The sequence below is a fragment of the Sminthopsis crassicaudata genome, chromosome 4, assembly GCF_048593235.1.
Source record: "Sminthopsis crassicaudata isolate SCR6 chromosome 4, ASM4859323v1, whole genome shotgun sequence".
Lineage (NCBI taxonomy): Eukaryota > Metazoa > Chordata > Mammalia > Dasyuromorphia > Dasyuridae > Sminthopsis > Sminthopsis crassicaudata.
In genome coordinates, this window is record NC_133620.1 from 68,541,761 (window position 1) to 68,563,036 (window position 21,276).

Below are 21,276 nucleotides of genomic sequence, written 5' to 3' on the forward strand. Positions count from 1 at the left end.
GCAATTAACAAGTAAAATTAAGTAAATTAATTTAAAAATTATAACCACAATAGATTATATTGCAGCATAATATCTCACAAATATGAAAGTCCTTAAGCATGCAGGAAAGTAATATGTTATATTTTATTTTCTACTTTATGTGAATGTTCATAATCTTACTATAAAATGGGAGAACCATAACTTTCTCTGACCATGGGCTCAAGAAATTTATGATTTCTCTGAAGCTCAAAGATCCAAAAAATCTTACTCTGTTTAAATGATCAATAACATGAAATCAGTGAGGTATCAAAGAACATGATACCAACTAAAGGTTATTTGAAGTACCTAATACTGTATATAACAAACCAGTTCTACAAATAGCATGTCCATTTTAGGTCATTGAACATAAAAGACAATGACAACTATGGCTTTACTTCCTGATCTACTTCTTCATCAACATGAAATTTTTATTTTCCTCTGGGATTCATTCTTCTCTGTGAGTTAGTATCATGATTTGCTTGCAGCAACTTTCAATCAGTTTGCTAACTTTTGTTATTTTAAATCTAAATCTTTTTGGCATGTGTGTTTACTTAAAAGAAAAATAACATTCAGTTGGGAGTCCAGAGACCTCTGAGGTCTACTCTCACTATCTTTAACTTATCTGGAGAAGTCATATTCCTTCTTTGAAGCCTCAGTTTTTTATTAAATGAGTGATTTAAACTAGAAAACCTCTAAGATCCCTTCTTGCTCTAATGTTCTAATACTCTGCTGTGGCCTTGTCATTTTGAATCATTAGTTTTACACAACTAAAAGGTTTTTAATCACCATTCCTCTGTGCCATATTCTATGTCTTGTTAAAATTATCTCCAAAAAGTATATGAGGGAAAGCAAAAATCAGTGATTTTTTTTTCTTTTTTTACATAACTGGGACTTCCATTAACAGTTAAGTGCAATTAAGCGAAATAAGTTAGCATGCCAGCCATGCCTGAAAACATATAACCATACCTCTTCCTCACCACCTGAAGTTTATTACTTCTCTAACAAGAAAATAATCAGTCCTCAAAAGTCATTCCTGTTCACTACATTGATCAGCATTCTGAGGACTTTTAGTGTTGGTTTCCCTCCCATGAATATATATTCATTGTGCAAATCATCCTCATTCTTTTTACTTTGATCTGAATCTGTTCAGACTTGTCTTTCCAAATTTCTCTCAATTCATCTAGGCCATTTCTTCTAAGGAAATAATTTTCTGTCAAGTTCATATATGAATTTATTCATCCTACTCCCAGTGGATGGGCATCCTTTTTTCCCCAGAAATTATAAGAATTGCTGCTGCTTTAAACATCTTTTAAATTCTAATGTAGATGATCTTTCCAGCTATCTTCTTGGTCATAATAATGCTTAATGGTAGTGTCACTGAGTCTAACTTAGTCCAGGTACAATTCAGGGTCTTTTATAGTATAATTCCATTTTCTTGTTTGGGCCAACTCACAGCTCCACAAACAGTGCATTATATAGTTCTAGCAAATAATATTTCAGATTCTGTGATTGATTTTTGTTTTCAATCCTTACCTTATAGTATAGCTTCCTTTTTTAAATTGTAGAACTTAAAATAGGACTTACATAAATTGTGTTTTTAAAACATAAAAATCTTCTAGTCAATGTCCAGAAGCCATCAAAGAGCTTGTTTTTTAGGCATATTTCTTTCTTTCTTTTCTTTTTGTGGTAGGCTCAGGTGCTGTTTTCCTTGTTTTTCCAGTTCCTCTTATGCAGGTTAAGTATAGCAAGCAATAAAGAGAATTAGTGAGAAAAAAGCTGAGGGAAAGCATACATCTTATAGTGTCTGAATTTCTTGAATTCCCCATGTGTACTGTCAGGCTTGAATTTGATCTTCATTGATTCAATGTTGATAGTGGCTTTGTGATTCTATTCATTAGATTTGACTACATTGATCATGAATCAATTTGAACCTACTTGCATCCTTTGGTTAGGAACAGAGGAACTTCTTTGCTCTACTTTCTTGGATTGGATGCACCAAAAAATTGATGTAATTTTTCTGTCAAACCTCCAAATTACATTGTAATTAAATTTCACACAAGCTTAAAGCTTATTCCCCCAATTCCCTTTTGCAAAATTCTCTAACTAAAAAACTTGAGGGTTGAAATAGTTTCTTTTATAACTTTTTCAGATGTTGATTTTGTTCTTTCATTCTTTTGCCTGAATTTCAGCTCAAACAAGGCAAGATAGAAATAATACTGAGAATGGAGTAAGAATACTTGAAAAAATTGCTTTTCTAAATCTGCCATTATCTCTATTTATTTATTTTTGGTTAAATCTTTAAGTGAAGCAGCTAGGTGGCACAGTGGATAGAACACCAGTCCTGAAGTCAGTTCAAATCTGGTCTCAGACCTTTAACACTTCCTAGTATGAACCCTGGACAAATCACTTAACCCCGTTTGCCTCAGCAAAAAAATAAAAATCTTTATTAAGTGAGGGGTAAGGAAGGCATGGTGTAGTTTAGTCCTAGTTGGCAGCAGCCTTCCTCATGGCAGCTCCTCTTTCTTCCTCTTGGCCCGGATGTGAGTTCCCAACTGGTTTTTGTTTTGTTTTGATGAATTTAAGGCTTGATTATTCTAGTGGACCTTTGACAGTTTCATGGCCTGCCTCATAAGGAGCCAAGCCACATGCCTCCCAGATCTCATATCTCACAAACTTGGTGTGTTTGGCCAGGTGCCCACAGTGGTGGCAATGTCACAGCTTTGAAACGTTTTTGATAATTTGGTGGCCCTAGTCGAGGCCCATGGCCATGGGGTATGGTATGGTCATTTCTGTAGTGTTGTTGGGGTATGGTATGGTCATTTCTTTAGTGCTGTTGTAGCCCCAGTGGCAGCCACAGCAGAAACACCATCATCTTTATATGCCTTTTGCTTCTAAGATCTTAGAAAAGTTTAAATTTCAATCTCTCTCTCTATAACATGTCCAAGTGTTAACAAAATAAGTACTTTTAGGGAAAACTTGTTATAATAAATCATTTTTTAGTTTCATACTTGGCTGCATGAGTCTTATGGTTCTTAACTATCACTTGGAAGTTTCACATGGTAGAGTATGTAACTCTTGTTTTGGGATCATCTATCTGGCAATGGCCACAAAGTTGTCCATAGGTAATACTCAGGGTATTTAATTGATAATGTTTTATGTAAACCTGGAGATAGTTTTTTCATATGTGTGCTAATATCAACCATATGAAGAAAATGTTATTAGTATTAGACAGATGGTATATTGAAAAAGCCTGACTCTTCTACTAATAAAGAGAGAAAGGAAGGAGAAAGAGACCTTGAATCATTGAGACCTGGAGTCAGGTTTCTGGTCACCTTGGGCCATTAAAATCTTGGGATTGTTAATTTTTTCTTCCTCTTTAAAATGGGGGGAAAAAAATGAAAGCAACAAAGACCAAATTCTGATCTGTAAAAACATTTTTGTCTAAGTTTCTGTTTTATTTTATCTCTACTTTCTGTTGCAGGCCAAGAAATAAAACTTCCCAATAAGCAGTTACCATTGCTAAGTAAGTCCATGAATGTGTTTGCTTTTTTCCCCCTGCTGACAAAGGGCATAATCTTGCTTTCTTTCCATAAAAAATATAATAATAGGAACTCAAATTATTTGGCTTCTTTTTTTCCTCTTAAATCAGAGATACATTACAGATATATTGTATGTATGTGCATTACAGATATAATGTATGTAGTGCAAATGTATTTTCATGTGTCATCCAGATTAAAGTTGAAATTTTCCCCCCTTTTTGACATTAATACCGAACTGTAACAGCAGGTTAGAAAAATGAGAAAGATCATTTATTTACCAGTTTTTAAATGCATGCCATTTGTTAAAAATTACACTACAAGATGAAATAGAATTTTATTTATATAATTCTTCTCAATTAAGAAGTGATCCCTCCCTGATTAGATATTTATTTTCTGTCTTACTAGTGCCATGACATTTAAGGATGAGTAGAGTAAACACATGGGATATAAAGATCATGTCAAATGGGGATTAAAAGGTTTTACCTATCCTGATCTCTTGTATCCTGCCTGGCATAACAGTGACCTTGGCCATCTCCCCACTCTCTTGCCTTTTACCTTTATTTCTTAGTCTTGTTTTGGCCTTTCTGACTCACTCATTTCATAACACTATAGTCTTAATGGACATGATTATTTCTAAAAAATCTGTGCTTTGAGGTTTTCAAGTTTTCATTTCCTTTCCTTTACTCCAGCCTCCCAGGCTCCAATAAAAACTCAGGAGTGGTCTGGACAGAATGCAAGACTACGGACAAAATCACCAAGTAAGAGGACAAATTTCTGCTTGTTATAAAGATTATATTCTAAGAGATATAATCCTCCTAAAGTTCTATTTTGTATGTGGAAATGTTATTTTTGTTGTTGATGAAGAAAAAAAGCTTTTTCCTAAAAAAAAGATTATTTTACCTAATTCTCACAGGACAATAATTAGTCCTACATTTTTAAAAAAGTGTACAGAAGAAAACAGAAAGGGATAGAAAATTACAAACAGCAGTTCTTTTGCTGCCTTATTAAACTTACATATATTTTTAAAAATTTTTTAAAGAATATTTAATTTCTGTATTATCAACATTTGGCTGTTGGTGAGTTAGTAATGATGTTATAAAAATTTGCTTTCATGATGAGCAAAAAAACAAAAACAAAACACCAAAATTCCAAGGTGGGGCTCAAACTTGCTCTGTAGATTTGCAGTGACATATTAAGATGTGTAGGCTCTTTTTAAATTGATAGAATGACAGTTTTAATGGTACATTTTTCTTATATCATATTGCTACTTCTTTACCTGATGATTCCTTTTTCTGGAGATGCCCTCTCTACCACTAAGACATTTGAGTTTAGTTTGTGTAACATACCTACATTATTTGCAAAAGCTTAATTTACTTCAGTCTGAAGAAATAATGGCTATAGCCTTTTGATTTTGTTTGTAGCTATATAGTTTGGGTAGCCTATTTGATCTGTTTTTAAAGAACTTAAGAAATTCTTTAACTTTTCATCATGGACCAGAATGACATTAAAAACTCAATGTGCAAAATATTTTAAGCAGAAAAATGTCAATTTTTTGGATAAAATTTATATAGTACTTAAGTCTGAAGTGTCATAAAACCCAAGTGTCTACTCCGCATTCATTCATATAGGACACATAGAGGTCAGTAATATAGTGGGGCTCGTGAAGCTAGATGAATGAATGGAAATGTAAAGAGTGCAGAGAAGATATAGTTTATTCTCACCTATGCTTTTCCACAAAATAAGAGTTGGGGACTTTGTAATAAAATTGGTCTTTTTCCTATTAAACTTTTTCATAATCTTTACCTATGTTTTATTATAATTGGGCTTAAGTATATAATCTAGATATCATTGGTTATCGTTAAGATAACATTCTCCTGGCCACTTGTATGTGTATGTTTATATGCTATTAATATTTCTTATTGTCTATTATCATCCCTAGAATACATATTCTCTGTCCTTTCTTTTCTGTACAGGACAGCATAGTCTCCCTATCTTTTCCTTATTTTATGTTCCTACTATTTGCTGCTGTTTATCAGGCCTTGGAATAATCCTCGGCAGACTTTCTTAACATTCCTTTTTGGCTCAATCTATTCTCCTTCCCTCCCTTACCTATTCATAGTTAATTTCTGTAGCTGCTGTTTCCAAGATCAGTATCAGTTACCTAAAAGACATCTGTTTTTTATGATATAGTGAGTCTAAAGTACCCTCCTCCCAAGAATACCTTAATATCATTCCAGGTTGTAGTTCAAGATTATAGAAAATGAAATTATTATCTGTGTTGAGTATATAACTTACAAAACCTGTCCATGATGTCATTTTAAAGCATTTCATAAGTGCTTTAAAAACATTGCAAATGTAGAGGGAGAAGTAAAAATTCTAGGCGATATAGTTACTATTTTAAACTGTAGTGCCTGGAGTGGCAATAATAAAGATTTAGATAATAAGATGTCTATTTGTTTGGGGAAGAACTGTAGAATTCTACATTTACTTCAGAAGAGAAGTAACTTTCTCTCCTCTTCACTCTTTCCCCAAACTAATGACTTACTTTCCTTTCCTCAGCATTCCAGAATTCATGCTTCAGCTCAGATAGAAAGCAGTACTATACTACTACTGTCACTAGTGGTTTTATACCAGTATTTTAGGGTAAATGACGAACGGGTCTGTTTTCCTTCCTAATAAGGGCATTTCCTCCAGTTTTCAGCTTCAGAATAGCAAAGAACAGAGAAATGGATGAGCCAAAGACATTGTTTTCAGCTATGTTATTGTCCCTTCAGATTGTTGGTGTCACGTAAATTACTGTGGAATAATGATGATAATCTCACAGTTAGCACTTGGTGTCATATAAATCATGTCAGTGTGATACGGATGAAGAAACTTGGGGTCAGGGGTATGCCCAAAGTTACATGGCCAGTTAGTGTTGGTGCTGGGGCCTCAAACAGGAGTCTGATTAAAGTTGGAAAGGACCATAGGGATCATCTGTTCCAATACCTTGCCCCCTCATTTTTTATAGACAAAGAAGCTGAAGTACAGGAGAGATAAAGTAACTGGCCAAAACCCACAGTCACCATAATTAGTATGTGGAAAGGTTGAGACTTGAACCTGAGGTTGGCTTTTTTTCTACACTTTCCTGACCTATATACTGCATTGTCTCATTTCCATGTTGATGTGTTAATAACTTGTCTCCTCCTTAGAAAGCTATCTGTTACTGATGAGGATCAAAGGATTGAAGCCATAGGACTCTTACTTCATAGGCAGCAAGTAATTAATCACTCCACTCTTTGGGCAGGAATGATTGGAGCCTCAGTCTATGAAAGTTTCATTCTGGAAAATTGTACTACTTTCAAAATTTTGATTTTATTGTTAAGTATGGACAGTGTTCTATATACTGATTTTAGAACGTGTCCTGCCTTACCAATGGTATTGTTATTGTATATTGGCCATTTGAGAGTGGTAACTATATGTCAGCTTTTTTTTTTTTTTTTAATTAATTGACTTTTAGCTATGTTACATAATAACTATTATGGCAACCTCATCATGATGGGAATTTTTAAAATCAGTTTGAGTAAGTACTGTTATAGGTAATGAGTTATCTCAGCTAGACTTATTTTGATGATGCTAGTGAGTTCATAATTGTCTTGAGGCTTTTGGGGATTTAAAAAAATTTTTAATATATATAGCTTTTTGCTTTTTTTGCTTTTTCATTTTTTAAGAGCTTTTTATTGATAGAACATATAAATGGGTAATTTTTCAACATTGTCTCTTTCAATCACTTCTGTTCCAACTTTTTCCCTTCCTTCCCTCCACCCCCTCCTCTAGATGGCAGGCAGTCTCATACATGTTAAACATGTTAAAGTATATTTTAAATACAATATATGTGTGCAAAACCGAAAAGTTCACTTGTTGCACAAGAAAAATCAAATTCAGAAAGGGTAAAAATGACCTGGGAAGAAAAACAAAAATGCAAGTAGTTCACATTCATTTCCCAGTGTTCTTTCTCTGGGTGTATTTGCTTTTTCATCTTGAGGCCAAAAATTTATCTATTCCAGGGATTCTTAACCTGGATATCACATGGGGGATATTTGGAAAACAAAACTTCTTTTTATCTGGGGAAAAAGCATCTAATGTTAGTTTAAAAAATTTTTTTAAGTGTCCTATATTTGGGTATTGCAGACACCAGATATCAAAATTTATTTGAAAAAGTCTACAGTAAGCCTACATTTAATTCTTTTCTTTTCCTTACAGCATCTACAGTAGGCCAGAACTTGATTCATGATCATTTTTCAGATGGTATGATGCATGTTAAATTTTATCATGTGCTTGACCTGTTTTCTTCTTTCCCTTATCCCAGAACATTCTCTACTCCTGTTAAATAATTAAGAGTAAAAAAAGATGGTGATACTTTAATTGACTTAAAAGACCTTATCAGAACTTTCAGTATTGGATCTTCAAATTATAACTACTTTATAATTATAACTACTTCAAATTACAACTACTACATAACATATAAGCTATGTGTTGATCTACTTTTATAAGGATTTTATAATTTGATGGGCAGTTTAATCTTCTATTTGACAAACAATATTGACTTTTTATTATATACAAAGCCTAGGCCCTGAAAGAAGTACAGAGATAAAATTAAAAAAAAATTTATAAATTAATAAAGAAATCAGAAGAGAAATAGGTCCTTTCTAGTTTAGGTGGGGGGCGGGGAGTTTCAATCATGAAGTCTGAGATTTAGAGCTGGAAAAAACTTTTAAAAGTTCATCTGGTTTAACTTTTATAGATGAGGAAACAGGCCCAGGCAGTCACTGGACTTTAATCACAAAAGTAGAATGTGGAAAAACTGAGATTTGAACTCAATCATTCACTATCTGGCCCCAGATTTAATTTCAAGCCCTATCAATACCTGCCATCATCTTTAGGAACTAGAGCCATCTAGTCCACCATCCTCATTTTGCAGATGAGGAAACTGAGGCATAGAGAAGTTGAACTTAAGCGAGTCTAGCCCCCCAAGTGGGGGGGTTCCAGGATTTTTCTCATCTTATTTTCACATGTAACACGATCTCTCAGGATCCAATGGTGAAGCCCCTTTTTCCTGGAGCTAAATTGTGTTGTCCCTTAATTTTTTAATGTTAAGGGATGTTTACTTGGTTGCTTTGGTTCACTCAGAGAATGGCTATCTGGCACTTGCTATAGAGTGTTGTGCCCAGATCCCTAGAATTTCTAGCAGTGATTATTCGGACAATAGTTAGGCTATTAATGGAAATGAGGAAGGCAAACATGATGAATAAAATTTAAGAGAATAATGATGAGCTCAATCTTGAATATATAGAGTTCAAATTCAGTTCAATACCTAAAATATGTGCAAAGCACCAGCAACAATAGAACCCAACACAGGTTATGCTATTTAATAGGAGAGGAAAAAAAATTAGAAATTCCAGAAGGGAGAAACTATGTTAGCTCAAGGTTGTGTGGAAAAAATTACTCCCTAGTAATGCTCAGCCATGCAAAGTACTTACTTTGGTAGACTTACTAAAGTAGGTCTTTTTTTTTTTAAACTTTTTCATGCTATGGACCTCTTCAGCAATCTGGTAAACACTAGACCCCTTCTTGGTCATAAAGGATTACAAAGGAAATCAGTTATATTCAGATGTCCTCATCAAGGTATTTTTAAAAGCTAGTTTATGGACCTTAAATTAAAAACCCCTCTTAAATGAAGGTGAAGGCAGGAGGTAGAATCAGAAATGAGGGTAGTAATAATAGCATTACTAGATGCTACTGAGCTGTCAGAATGGGGTCAGAATTGAGGAGGCCCTTGACTTTGAAGTTTTCTGGTAACTTTTGGGGGAAGTAGTTTCAAGAGAGTCAGTTGAGGTAGGGGGAAAAATTGGAATCCATATTGCAAGATATTTAGAAATGAGTAGGTGGTGAGGAAAAAGAGACATTGGATGACTATTCTTTTAAAATGTTTATCAGTATGGTGAAATTAGCTTCATGGAAAAAGAGAATCAAAAGAGAAAGGAGAAAGGGAGGAGGCAGTGATGAGTGAAGAGACCCATTTAGGAAAAGGAAGTGACCTCCTCTTAGATGATTGGAAAGATGGAAAGAGAGTAAAAACAGAAGCTGTGGAGTTGAAAGGCAGACCACACTCTCTTGTTTAATTTCTTTTATGATATGATAGAGTTTTTATTTTACCATGTAATTAAAGAGTTATTTTTCTTATTTTAGAGAGAAATACCAAAATTTTAAAATCTAAATTACCTAACTGTATTGTCTTTTTCAATCCTTTCAACAGATGATAACTTCCATAAAGCAAAACTTAGAAACAAATCATCATTATCTGTCAACCAAAGTAAGTATTTTTAATTTCTACTTGACTTTGTTCTTCAATGAAATTATGTTGATAATAAAAGGTAATTCACAAAAATAGAAGTCTCAGAATTGAAATAGATCTTGGAGACCACGTACTCTAATTTATACCTCAAACCTGAGCCAAGATTCCTTTCTAATTGTTCCACAATTAAGTTTTCTGTATTGTTTTGACAATAGGATTGTTAAAGCCTGCTGCTCTTAAAGGTGACTTGAATACTTCAAGAAAACATTGATTTTAGAGTCTGTTAAACATTTAATATCAGAAAAACCACACATGGGAATCTTCCCTTTAAATTTTGTTGGTCTCACAATCAGAAGGATGCAGGAAGTGAACAGACCAGAATAGACTTTGAGATATTTTTAATGCTAATGATTACTTAAGTTGGACCTTTCAGAATTCTGCTTCTTAAAATAATATGTGAAGCTGAAGAACAAAGCAGCCCCATTTTCATTCTTTTGTAATCAAGGATGAGAAAAAAAAAACAACTCAGTTTTGCTAGTGTTAAATTGTTCATATCACAGAAAAAAACATAACATTTCCAGTATTTATTATGCACTTACTAATGTGACAGTGCTGTGTACACTGAGACTGGGATTAGTACATATTCGAGGGTTCCGTGTATATATATATGGGTATATTCAAAAGATAAGATAATTGGGAAGGAGGGAAAGCTCTAGCAACTGGAAAAGTTAGATTTCATAGAAGACTGAATATAAAAGCAAAACCACAGCTGTTATTAGTGATACATGAGATTAAATTATCCTTTTATTTTTATTCTCATATTACAGTTGCAGTATTAGAAAACATTTAATCTAAAATTGTCCATCTTTTAGGTGTTATATGAACTGTTAATTTCCTATAATAAGAAATCATATTTTATAAATTTGGTCTAATACTGTTCCTAATTTTATATTGTCCTGTGCCACAGCAGAAATAAATTATATTTAGATATGCTCTGTGCTGTTATTTCTGAGCTTCTTGCTTCATTTTTTTTTATTTATTACTTTAAGGTTATTTTTTAAACCATGTCTACAGCTTTAGAATTTTAGAAATCTTGGATTTCTTAGATTAGAATCTTAGAAATAATCTCCTGTTACCTAGTGCCATATCAAAAGAATCATAACACATATTTTCTTATGCAATCTTGAATATTTTTGCATATGTGTAATTTAATAGGTTGCTCTCTTTTGAAATGTAATAACTATGTCTTTAGTTGAAGAAATTATATCCTTCTATTTCTTCAACCCTTCTTTTTTTCACTACCCTTTATCTTCTAAGTATTTCTAAAAGAACTAAATGGCATGTTGCAAAGTTTAATGTTAAATTTCAACAAGTTATCTTTCTATGGTGCTGAGAAAATAATATTTGTGTTTGTCACTTCTGTTATCCTGGAGCAGATCAGTCCAAAAAGAAGTCTTCTGTCAAAGTGTGGCTGCTGGTAGGGTTAGCACTATCCCTTGTTACCTCCAGTTTCTTCTTTTTCTGGACTTCAACCCCAAGTGTAGAAACAACTGCTGTGCAGAAATTCCAGAACCAGATGAAAAAACTTATGAATAAGTACCGAAGTCAGGATGAAAAGTTATGGAAAAGAAGCCAGATGTTCCTGGAGAAACATCTGAATAGCTCTCATCCTCGGCCACAGCCCGCCATCTTGTTGCTTACTGCTGCCCAGGATGCTGAAGAAACGCTAAAATGTCTAAGTGAACAGATTGCAGACGCCTACTCCTCCTTCCATAGGGTCCGTGCAATCCGAATTAATGGGACTGACAAATCTACGCAAGACAGTGACTATGTGAAATTGCAAGTTGATCAGAAACTGAATGATGGGTTCAAGAATGGCCAGAATGCAGCTGTGGTTCACCGTTTTGAATCCCTCCCTGCAGGCTCCACTCTCATCTTCTATAAGTACTGTGATCATGAAAATGCTGCCTTCAAAGATGTGGCCCTAATTCTTACAGTCCTACTGGAAGAAAAGACCTTGGGAACTGATTTAGGCCTGAAAGAGATTGAAGAAAAAGTGAGGGATTTTCTCAAGGCCAAGTTTACCAGTTCAGACACCCCTAACTCCTATAATCACATGGATTCAGACAAATTAAGTGGACTGTGGAGCCGTATCTCCCATCTAGTATTACCTGTCCAGCCTGAAAATTCCCTGAAAAGTGGGGTGTGTTTATAACTGTTGGGAGAAAAGGAAATATGCCTCACATCTCAAGAACTTCTCAAGCCCTTTGACCAGTAATAAGAATCAGAGCTCTTTTTGCAAGAACTATTTTCTTTTTAAAGGAAATTAAAGTTCTGTTGTAAACAATAGGACATAGTGAATGCAAAGCACTGTAAATGCTTTTAATTTCTGAGTCATCTTAATAAGGTCTAAAAAGGATCTTGTTTCTTTGTTACTTGCAGAATAGCAAAAAGTTAAAAGTTTCAGTTTGTTTGCAGGTTCTACAAAGAGTTCTCTTGGAGAAACTGGGGCAGAATCATTCTACATTTGGTCTGATTAATGAATTGATAGACTTCCCTTCCCAACACTTTTCCAATTTTTTAGTTTGAGTTTTCTTCCAAAGCTTTCTTTGCCACCTGCCCTGCCCCTGCTCTCGATACCCCCACCCGCAGTGCTTATCCTTTGGCTTAATAGTATGGCAGCTCCTCAGTTATGGACTTTTCTGTTCTCTTTCCCTAGCACATTTTTCTTTTTAGGCATTCTATTTCTTAGAATAACAGAAGCACTGGAAGTTTTTAAGTGTTGGGGAAATGGGGAGAGATGGACAGGAATCTTGCACAAAATTAAATTTAACAATAAGCCATTGAGACTTGGAATGATCTAGGTGTTTTATAGCATCCTTAACATCTCAGTTAATGATTCAATTTTTCCTTTTTAGTATAGCCATCTTAAAATATTCTTCCCATAAGAAATTTCTGATCCTAATAAGATTTGGAAGGCATTGTATATTACAAGACTAAGTTCAAGCCCACTTCTTGAAAGGGTGGGTAAATTCTAGGTAGTTTATTGGTAAACATAAAGGTTAAACTTTTTATTTTAATAAAAATTTAAACTTGCAGGATCAGTAAATAATATTAACTTCTCTTTCTGTATATGTGTTTTATTCTGAGTCATTTAATGAAACTCCATGAAGAATATGAAGATTTACTATGCATATAAGTTTATTTTGAATGCCTCATGCCAAAAAGAAAATAAAGTACCACAGATGAAGAATTTTTAAATGTATATTGAATGTACTTATATATTTCAGTTTTAACTTTCAATCTGTAATTTATAGTATTCCTGTCTCTTAAGTTGCTGTAGTTTTTCTTATATTCTTATAATTATGGAGTGACCTATGGAGTTTTTTTGTTTGTAAAACTTGGGAAATCTTTATTCTTTGAGTGTTGTTAGAGCTAGACATTGATTTCATAATTGCCTTTGAATGACCTACATTTGATAGTAAATAAATGGATAGGTAGTTCAGTTCTTTGGTGAGGCTACCTACATTTCATAAACCACATCCTTATTAAAATGATTTTTCTGGCAATCCAAAGTCATATCATTTGAATCATCTTACAAAAAAAGTTTCCAAATGAACAGGAAATGATAGATATATTGTCATTTTATACCTACAAAAAGAATTGGATAGGGAAGTTAATGTTTTTTATTAAATGTTTTGCTGACCAAATAATTTTAAGTGATTAATATGCTACTTATTGTACCTTTGGAAACATTAATTGTAGCAGCTGATTTGTAAATGACTTTCAAAACTATTTTAGTAATTTAAATAAATTTACTTTTTTGGTTTTTATTCTGAATATGGTGTGAACTTAATGACAGTACATTCTTTGTTGTTGTCTGCATTGTCGACATGTCACTTTCTATCTCTTACCTCTGTCCCTTTGCATGTCTGAAATGTACTTTCTTCTCACCGTGGATCATATAGATTTTATTAGTGTCCTCCAAACCACAGCTCAGATGTTACCTTTTTTTTTTTAGATGTTACCTTTTGTAGCAAACTTTTCTTCTACAAGTTTGTTAGACATTTCCCTCCTGAAATTGCTTTGTGTAATTATGTATTTGCTCATCTGTGTACCTGTAATAATCTCTCAGTAGAATGTGAGCTCCTTGAGAACAGGCCTGTTTCATTTTTTCCCTTTGTATTCCCAGCATTCAACAATTCCTTCACACATAGTAGGTGCTAAATAAATAATTGTTGAATTGAAGTTTTTTTTTTTTTTATTTAGAATTTTTTTTCCACAGTATATACGTATTCATCATTATTTGTTCCTGTCATCTTAGCCAATCTGACAGGTGTGTAGTGGTATCTCAGAGTTGTCTTAATTTGCATTTCTCTGATCAGTAGTGAATTGGAACACTCATATGAGTGGATATAGTTTCAATTTCATCATCTGAGAATTGTCTGTTGAACTCAAAATCTTTTTTTTATTTAGAATTTTTTTCCCACAGTATATATGCACGAGTAATTTTTTTTAATAATATTTTCCCTTGTATTCATTTTTCCAAATTATCCCCTCCCTCCCTCCACTCCCTCCCCTTGATGACAGGCAATCCCATACATTTTACATATGTTACAATATAACCTAGATACAATATATGTGTGTAAATACCATTTTCTTGTTGCACATTAAGTATTAGATTCCGAAGGTATAAGTAACCTGGGTAGATAGACAGTAGTGCTAACAGTTTACATTCAATTCGCAGTGTTCCTTCTCTGGGTGTAGTTATTTCTGTCCATCATTGATCAACTGGAGTGGATCAACATTGAAGTGTACAGTGATCTTCTGGTTCTGTTCATTTCACTCAGCATCAGTTGATGTTCTCCAAGCCTCTCTGTATTTCTCCTGTTGGTCATTTCTTACAGAGCAATAATATTCCATAACCTTCATATACCATAATTTACCCAACCATTCTCCAATTGATGGACATCCATTCAACTTCCAGTCTCTAGCTACTACAAAAAGAGCTGCCACAAACATTTTTGGCACATACACGTCCCTTTCTGCTCTTTAGTATTTCTTTGGGATATAAGCGTGAATTTAGTACTGCTGGATTAAAAGGTTTGATAACTTTTTGGGCATAGTTCCAAATTGCTCTCCAAAATGGCCAGATTCTTTCACAACTCCACCAACAATGTATCAGTGTCCCAGTTTTCCCACATCCCCTCCAACATTCATCATTATTTGTTCCTGTCATCTTAGCCAATCTGACAGGTGTGTAGTGGTATCTCAGAGTTGTCTTAATTTGCATTTCTCTGATCAGTAGTGATTTGGAACACTCTTTCATATGAGTGATATAGTTTCGAATTGAACAGTTTTTGAAGGAGCTTGTTTTTACATTTGGAGATTTATTTATGTTTTGGTTACTCTTGCTAAGAGACACTAAGGCTAAAAAAAGTTGTGTGTCCTTCACAAATATCATTCAATTCAACTGATGCTAAGAGCTTACTATGTATAAGGACAAGAAATTTGGAAATACAGCGATCCCTTTTAGCTGTGGGTGGACCTTGAGAGACTTCACTGAAGTGGTAACATTAGAGCTAAATCTTGAAGTGATGATTTCTGTAAGCAAAGATGTAGGGAGCATATTGACTTACTAATAAGTTATGTACTTCATAATCCTCTTCAGAAAAAAAAATCAACTAAGTATTTCCATAAGCATCAGTGCAAAATTCTAGAAAATTGAGTAAATTCTCATTTTTTTCATTGAGGAAAACAAGAGAATTGATTTACAGCTTAAGAACTGTTAAGATACTACCAGTCTGCTTTTGTTTACATAATTTTTGTATTTGGCACCTCTCGAGTAAGATGAGTTTAAAAAGACCACTGATCTTCAAAAAAGGAGTCGTAAGGAAAGTATATGTAGGAAATAACTTGTACAGCCCATCATTGGGGCTATACAAGCCTCTTGCATAGGGTTGAAAGCTAAAGCCCAGATTCTTGATGGTAGCATACCTTCTCAAAATGGGCTTCATTGTAGTAGTTAATTGGAATTAAATGAAGGTAAAGTGATTATTCTGATGGAACTTATGAGTGATGTTTTTTGAATGTGTATGCTAAAAGGAGATAAGGCTGTAAAGCAGACTTGATTTTTAATAAATAAACAGACCAAACAGAAGTCAAAATTGTTAAATATTTCATCCCTATTATGTTCGAAGTTCTATACTTAGGTACTTTGGGGAAATGGATTTTTTTTTTTAAAGAAGCTTAAAATCTAGGATAGACAAGATGTGTAAGTACACATTTTTAATATAAAATGTAATGTAAAAATTACACTATTAAGAACCTACTAATGTGCTAGGCCTGAGAATACAGAAACAAAAAAACAAAATTCCCTGTATTCAAACATTCTATCAGAGTAGTTACTAATAATTAGTACTTATTAATCATTAACATTTATATAGCACTTAAAGTTTACAAAACTCACAAACCCTATAAGTTATAAGTAGATACTATTATCCCCATTTTACATATGAGAAAGCTTGAATGATTAGAAGACTTACTTAGAACCACACAGAGCTAGTATCTTAAAAGTTACACACATGTAATTGTTTTTTCATAGAGACCTGTGATTTCATTGACATCATATCATGAGTACTTTATGGAAAATCCCTTCCATGGATTCAAATCAGTAATATATTAGCAACAAATATTCTTGGATGGGTTGCTTTGGAAATCCAAGTGGTTAAACTTGCCTATGGTCACATAGATAGTGTCATGGGCAGGACTTAAACAGGACAAACCTGATAAAGTTTCTCGTGGCATTTCATGTATGTATATAATGGTATTTCAGCAAATCGTGTCATAAATAGGAAATAAGTTATAATAAAAATATTCTTACTACCAAAGACAACAACCAAAGAGTTATCATTTCCATTCTTCCTCTCTGAGCTTTCTCAGCAGAAAAAGTAAGGACAGGTATTTATCCAAAACCTTGGTGGTATCTGCAAACCTGAGGAAAATATGCTTCATTATTACATAATTTCAATTTCATAAGGAGCAAAAACAGCAAAACGGACTCATGCTCCAGAAATAATTTGACTTCCTGCTAAACATTTAGCCCTCTTCTATGTTAGAAATATAACAGTCATGGAAATGAATAACTTAAAAGGATAACTCAATTAAAGTTATTTGGGTGCTTATAATGTCACTGTCCAGCTTTTAAAAGGAAATTTAGAGAAGCAGGTGATACTACAGTCTGAGAAATCCATGAATCAAAGTACCAGGTGCTTGGGAAGCAAGCTCACTTGAAAGACCCCTTTGGTAATCTCATGACTCTTCACTCCCAGTGGCTTCATGACTTCATCAATGACTTAGTGTTTGAATTTGATAATTTGTAAGAAAACTCCTTAGATGGCAGAAATGCCATACCATAATAAAATTTCCAAAATATATTGTATCTTGTGACATAAATTGGTATGTTCCAAAAGCCAAAATTCTTCCCTTTGAAATATTTCTGCTCCCCTAGGAGAAGCGGGTTTGTAAATGTCAAGTCTGTTCAAACCCAAGAGAAAAGGTGCATTAGTCAAAGGGAAATTCAACTCCTCAATCCACTAACTCTGCCTGACCTCGAACACTGTACCAGTGTTACGTCACAAAAACTTTCTATTCCTGAAAGGTCTTCAACTTCTTACCTTCAGCAATTTCAGTTTTTAGAAATTAGCAGTGTAGACTATAGTTTAAATGCTAAAACCGATCACAGATTTAGTTCTGAGCATCTCTCCAGCAATGAAACAATATCTCCCTTTTATAATTCTAAAGTTTAGTCTTTTTTTTTACTGTCTCCCTTTTATAATTCTAAATTTTAGTCTTTTTTACTCTATATCTTTCTTTTATAATTCTAAAGTTTAATCTTTTTTTTACTCTGTCTCCTTTTATAATTCTAAAGCTTAGTCTTTTTTACTCTATATCTTCCTTTAATAATTCTAAAGTTTAGTTTGGTTTTTTTTTACTATCATCACGTTGTCTACTCCATTCTCAGTCTGCTCCTCATTTAGGTGCCTTCTGCCAAGATGAAGAGGTGATCCTTCTTGCTAAGCCCTCTATCCACTAAAGTGATCTCATCCATCCATCTTTTCCATCTGCCCCCTCCATTTATCCACATTCTTTCACTTTTCTTTAGTCTTTATCTACTGGCTGCTTTCCTGTTGCTTACACATGCTCAAGTCTACCCTATCCTCAAATAAACTTTCACTTGATCCTTCCCCATTAGGTATTATCTCATTTCTTTTTTGTGATTAAATTCCTTGAGAAAGCAATCTACAATTGGTATCACTGCTGTCTTTCCTCTTGTGAACTCTACATTCTGATTTCTGACCTCATCATTCAACTGAAACTGCTCCCCCCAAAGTTATTAATAAACTCTCAATTGCCAAATTGAATGGGCTTTTCTCTGCCCTCATCCTCCTTAGACACCTCTGTAGCTTGTGATATTATCTTATCCTTGACACTCCTTTTCAGGATTCTGCAATATCACTCCTCCTGGACCTGCCTGAACATTCCTTCTCAGTCCAGACAACATTTCTTGGTGTCCCTTTCTACACTGGGCATACCAATTTTTCTCCAGGGGTTTATGTGCCATGAGTTACCCCTTTAGAATTACAAGAAAATTTTCCCTAGGTTCCTATGCTAAACAGCACCTGAGGTTGAAGTTAATTCCAGTAGACTTGTAATGGAAGAAAGTGCCATCCACAACCAGAAATAACTATGACTGAATGTGGATCAAAACATAGTATTTTCATCTTTTTTTGGAGGGATTGGTTCCTTGTCCCCCCCCCCCCTTTTGATCAGATAGTTCTTACACAGCATAACAAATATGTGTAGAAGAATTGCACATGTTTATCCTATAGCAGATTGCTTGCTGTCCTGAGGAGGGCGCAAGGAGAGAAGAAAGGAAGAAAAATTTAGAACACAAAGTTTTGCAAAGGTGAATGTTGAAAACTATCTTTGCATGTATTTAGAAAAATAAAATACTGTTAATAAAAGAATTTTTAAAAAAGAAAACTGAAAAAAAAATAGCACCTGAAATTTCTCCCAATGCAACCCTGACTTTACAAAATCATCCAAATAGAATTTCTAATTCATCCTCCACTAAGACAAGCAAATGGGGGCTCAAGCTGACAGGAAACACTTTATTATCTCACTGAGATACCCATAAAACCCTAAGAAGAAGATAAAACCAGTCCTCTGAATCCCATTAGTCAGTTTCAGTGAGAACTGAGATGAAGACCTTCAAAACATAAAGGTTTGTATGCATCTCTCAGGGCTAATCTTAGAGCTCTCATGGGTTATAATAGTCATGTTCAGGGATCCAACTACTCACTGTGAGTGACATTGGTAAAGGAACTCCAGAGCATGTGCTATCAATAATAAAATATAATGAAAATTAAATTATTTAGAGGAGTTGGTAGATTTAGACTTTTTTTTTTTTAATTTCACTCTAGCCATCTCCCTTTATTTGAAAACTGTTCAAAAATCTTAAATGCCAGAATATTTCTATGGAACAGAAAAAAAGTCATTTTTAAGTTTTCCTCAAAGCAGTCCACTCTCTACAAAAACATTACCAACTGTACAAATAGACATGAGTGAAGTAGAGAACTATGCGGAACAGAAAAAGTAATCTTCCTTATTTAAGAAGAAAGTGTTTAAAGTTCTGGGCAAATCAAGAAGCCAAACAGAATCCATTTCTCATGTGATATGAAGTCATACTTCAGATAACAAAATACTTCTGGCGCCTTTCATCTGAGGATTTTTAGGCACTTCACTGACATTATCTCATAGTAAATGTTATTACTCACAATTTATAGGTGGATAAACTGAGATACCAAGAGATTAAAAGGCTTGCCTAAGAAGATAGAATGAGTCAGTAGTTGAGCTGGAAATAATGTCATCCAGGATTTCAGGTTTCCTTTTTCTATGACTTAATCACAAGGGGCACCTTCCCAAACCCTTAAAAAAGAAAAGGAAATCATTTACATGGATTTTCATAAACCTTCTTAAAAAACATCTTATATATTCTACCATAATTAACTTTGGCAGATCTTTTTCTAGTTCCTTGTGGAGAAAGGTAATTAGAGGAGTTAATTTTTGAAGATAGAATCTCTTAGTTTGGGTTGTTTTAATAAAATTGACTCAAATTCCACTCGAGTTGCAGTGGAATCACACCATTTTGCCTTCAGTGGTTGCAGTGTTTTGTTTTTTTTTCCCCTGGGAGAAAAGAAGTCTAGAGATTGTTTCATAATTTGGATCCTTTCCAAATTCTGACTGGATCCTGCAAATGTCATGAGGCCAAAAGGTATTCTTATTCTGCACAAGCAGAGGTTAATAATGCTACTTCAAAAATTCTACTCACCCTTTTTCATTAGTAAAAATTTTCTCATAGATCTTTTTTCATCCTGTCAGAAAAAAAAAACAAGTTTCCATATTCACTTAATACTGCTTGTCTAAAAAAAATGAGTAAACATGAAGTTTAAATGATCTTTGCAGACTCTTGAGCTAACATTAAGTTGGAAAAACAGGATAAAAAATGATGTACTTGAGGTACCATATGTAATTAAATGTGAACTCTAAGTATATTTTTAGATGGGGGCATTGAAAAATGGATACCTTCTTTGCTAAGGCCTGAGGAGAGGATTAAAGGTTTCTTTTTTAGCAGCCATGTACTGCAATAAGCCCTAAACCAGTGCAAGGAATTATATATCCACATCCCTAAACAGACTTACCCTTTTCAAGTCTTTGACATTATTGGGGATGAATGCAGCATTCTTAACTCTAGATATTCAGGCATAAAAAATTGATTTTCAGATGTTTTCTTTGTGTGAACATAAATTTTTTTTCTATTGTACTCTTTTTATTTTCTCTTTCATGTACAAGGAAATGGATAGACAGCAAGGGAAGGAAGAAATAAGCCCAGTAAATAGAAAGGCTCCTTTTTCAGCACCACAAAATCCCAATTACTAGCTTTTTTATCTTGGTCACTGCTCATTTGCAGTGAAATCCACATACATGTTTACTACCTCAAACCTTCTGGATGTAAAATGTTCTCTGATAGATGCATTGTTATATATGTAAAATAAATAATAATGCAATTGTGCAATTTAATTCCAATTTTGTTAGAAAATGAAGTTGGATTTGCAACTGAATGCTCCAGTGTTCTCTTTCAACAGGTGGAGGCATCCAGTCTCAGAATTCCAGGAGCATTTTCAATAACTGATATGCCTCATTAAAACCTGTGGGTCTTTTTTCAGAACTGGCACCCAGCTGCCTCTTTCTATTTTTAGAAGGGTAACACAGATCTCCTGCCAAGAGTGGACAACTTCCCACAGCCTGCTGAAGCAGAGAAAG

The 21,276-nt window shown here is 34.0% G+C and overlaps 1 protein-coding gene across 4 annotated transcripts in view; it reads left to right on the forward strand.

The window, feature by feature from the left end:
- The window catches only part of TOR1AIP1 (torsin 1A interacting protein 1), a 37,422-nt gene extending 23,694 nt beyond the window's left edge, over positions 1–13,728 (forward strand). For all 4 annotated transcript variants that reach the window (XM_074308505.1, XM_074308506.1, XM_074308503.1 and 1 more), the window contains 5 exons: positions 3,500–3,541; positions 4,247–4,315; positions 7,800–7,844; positions 9,853–9,909; positions 11,328–13,728. In XM_074308505.1, coding sequence (XP_074164606.1) covers positions 3,500–3,541; positions 4,247–4,315; positions 7,800–7,844; positions 9,853–9,909; positions 11,328–12,106 — 992 coding nt within the window. In that variant the 3' untranslated portion in view covers positions 12,107–13,728. The remainder of the gene's footprint in view (positions 1–3,499; positions 3,542–4,246; positions 4,316–7,799; positions 7,845–9,852; positions 9,910–11,327) is intronic.
- Positions 13,729–21,276: the final 7,548 nt, after the last annotated feature.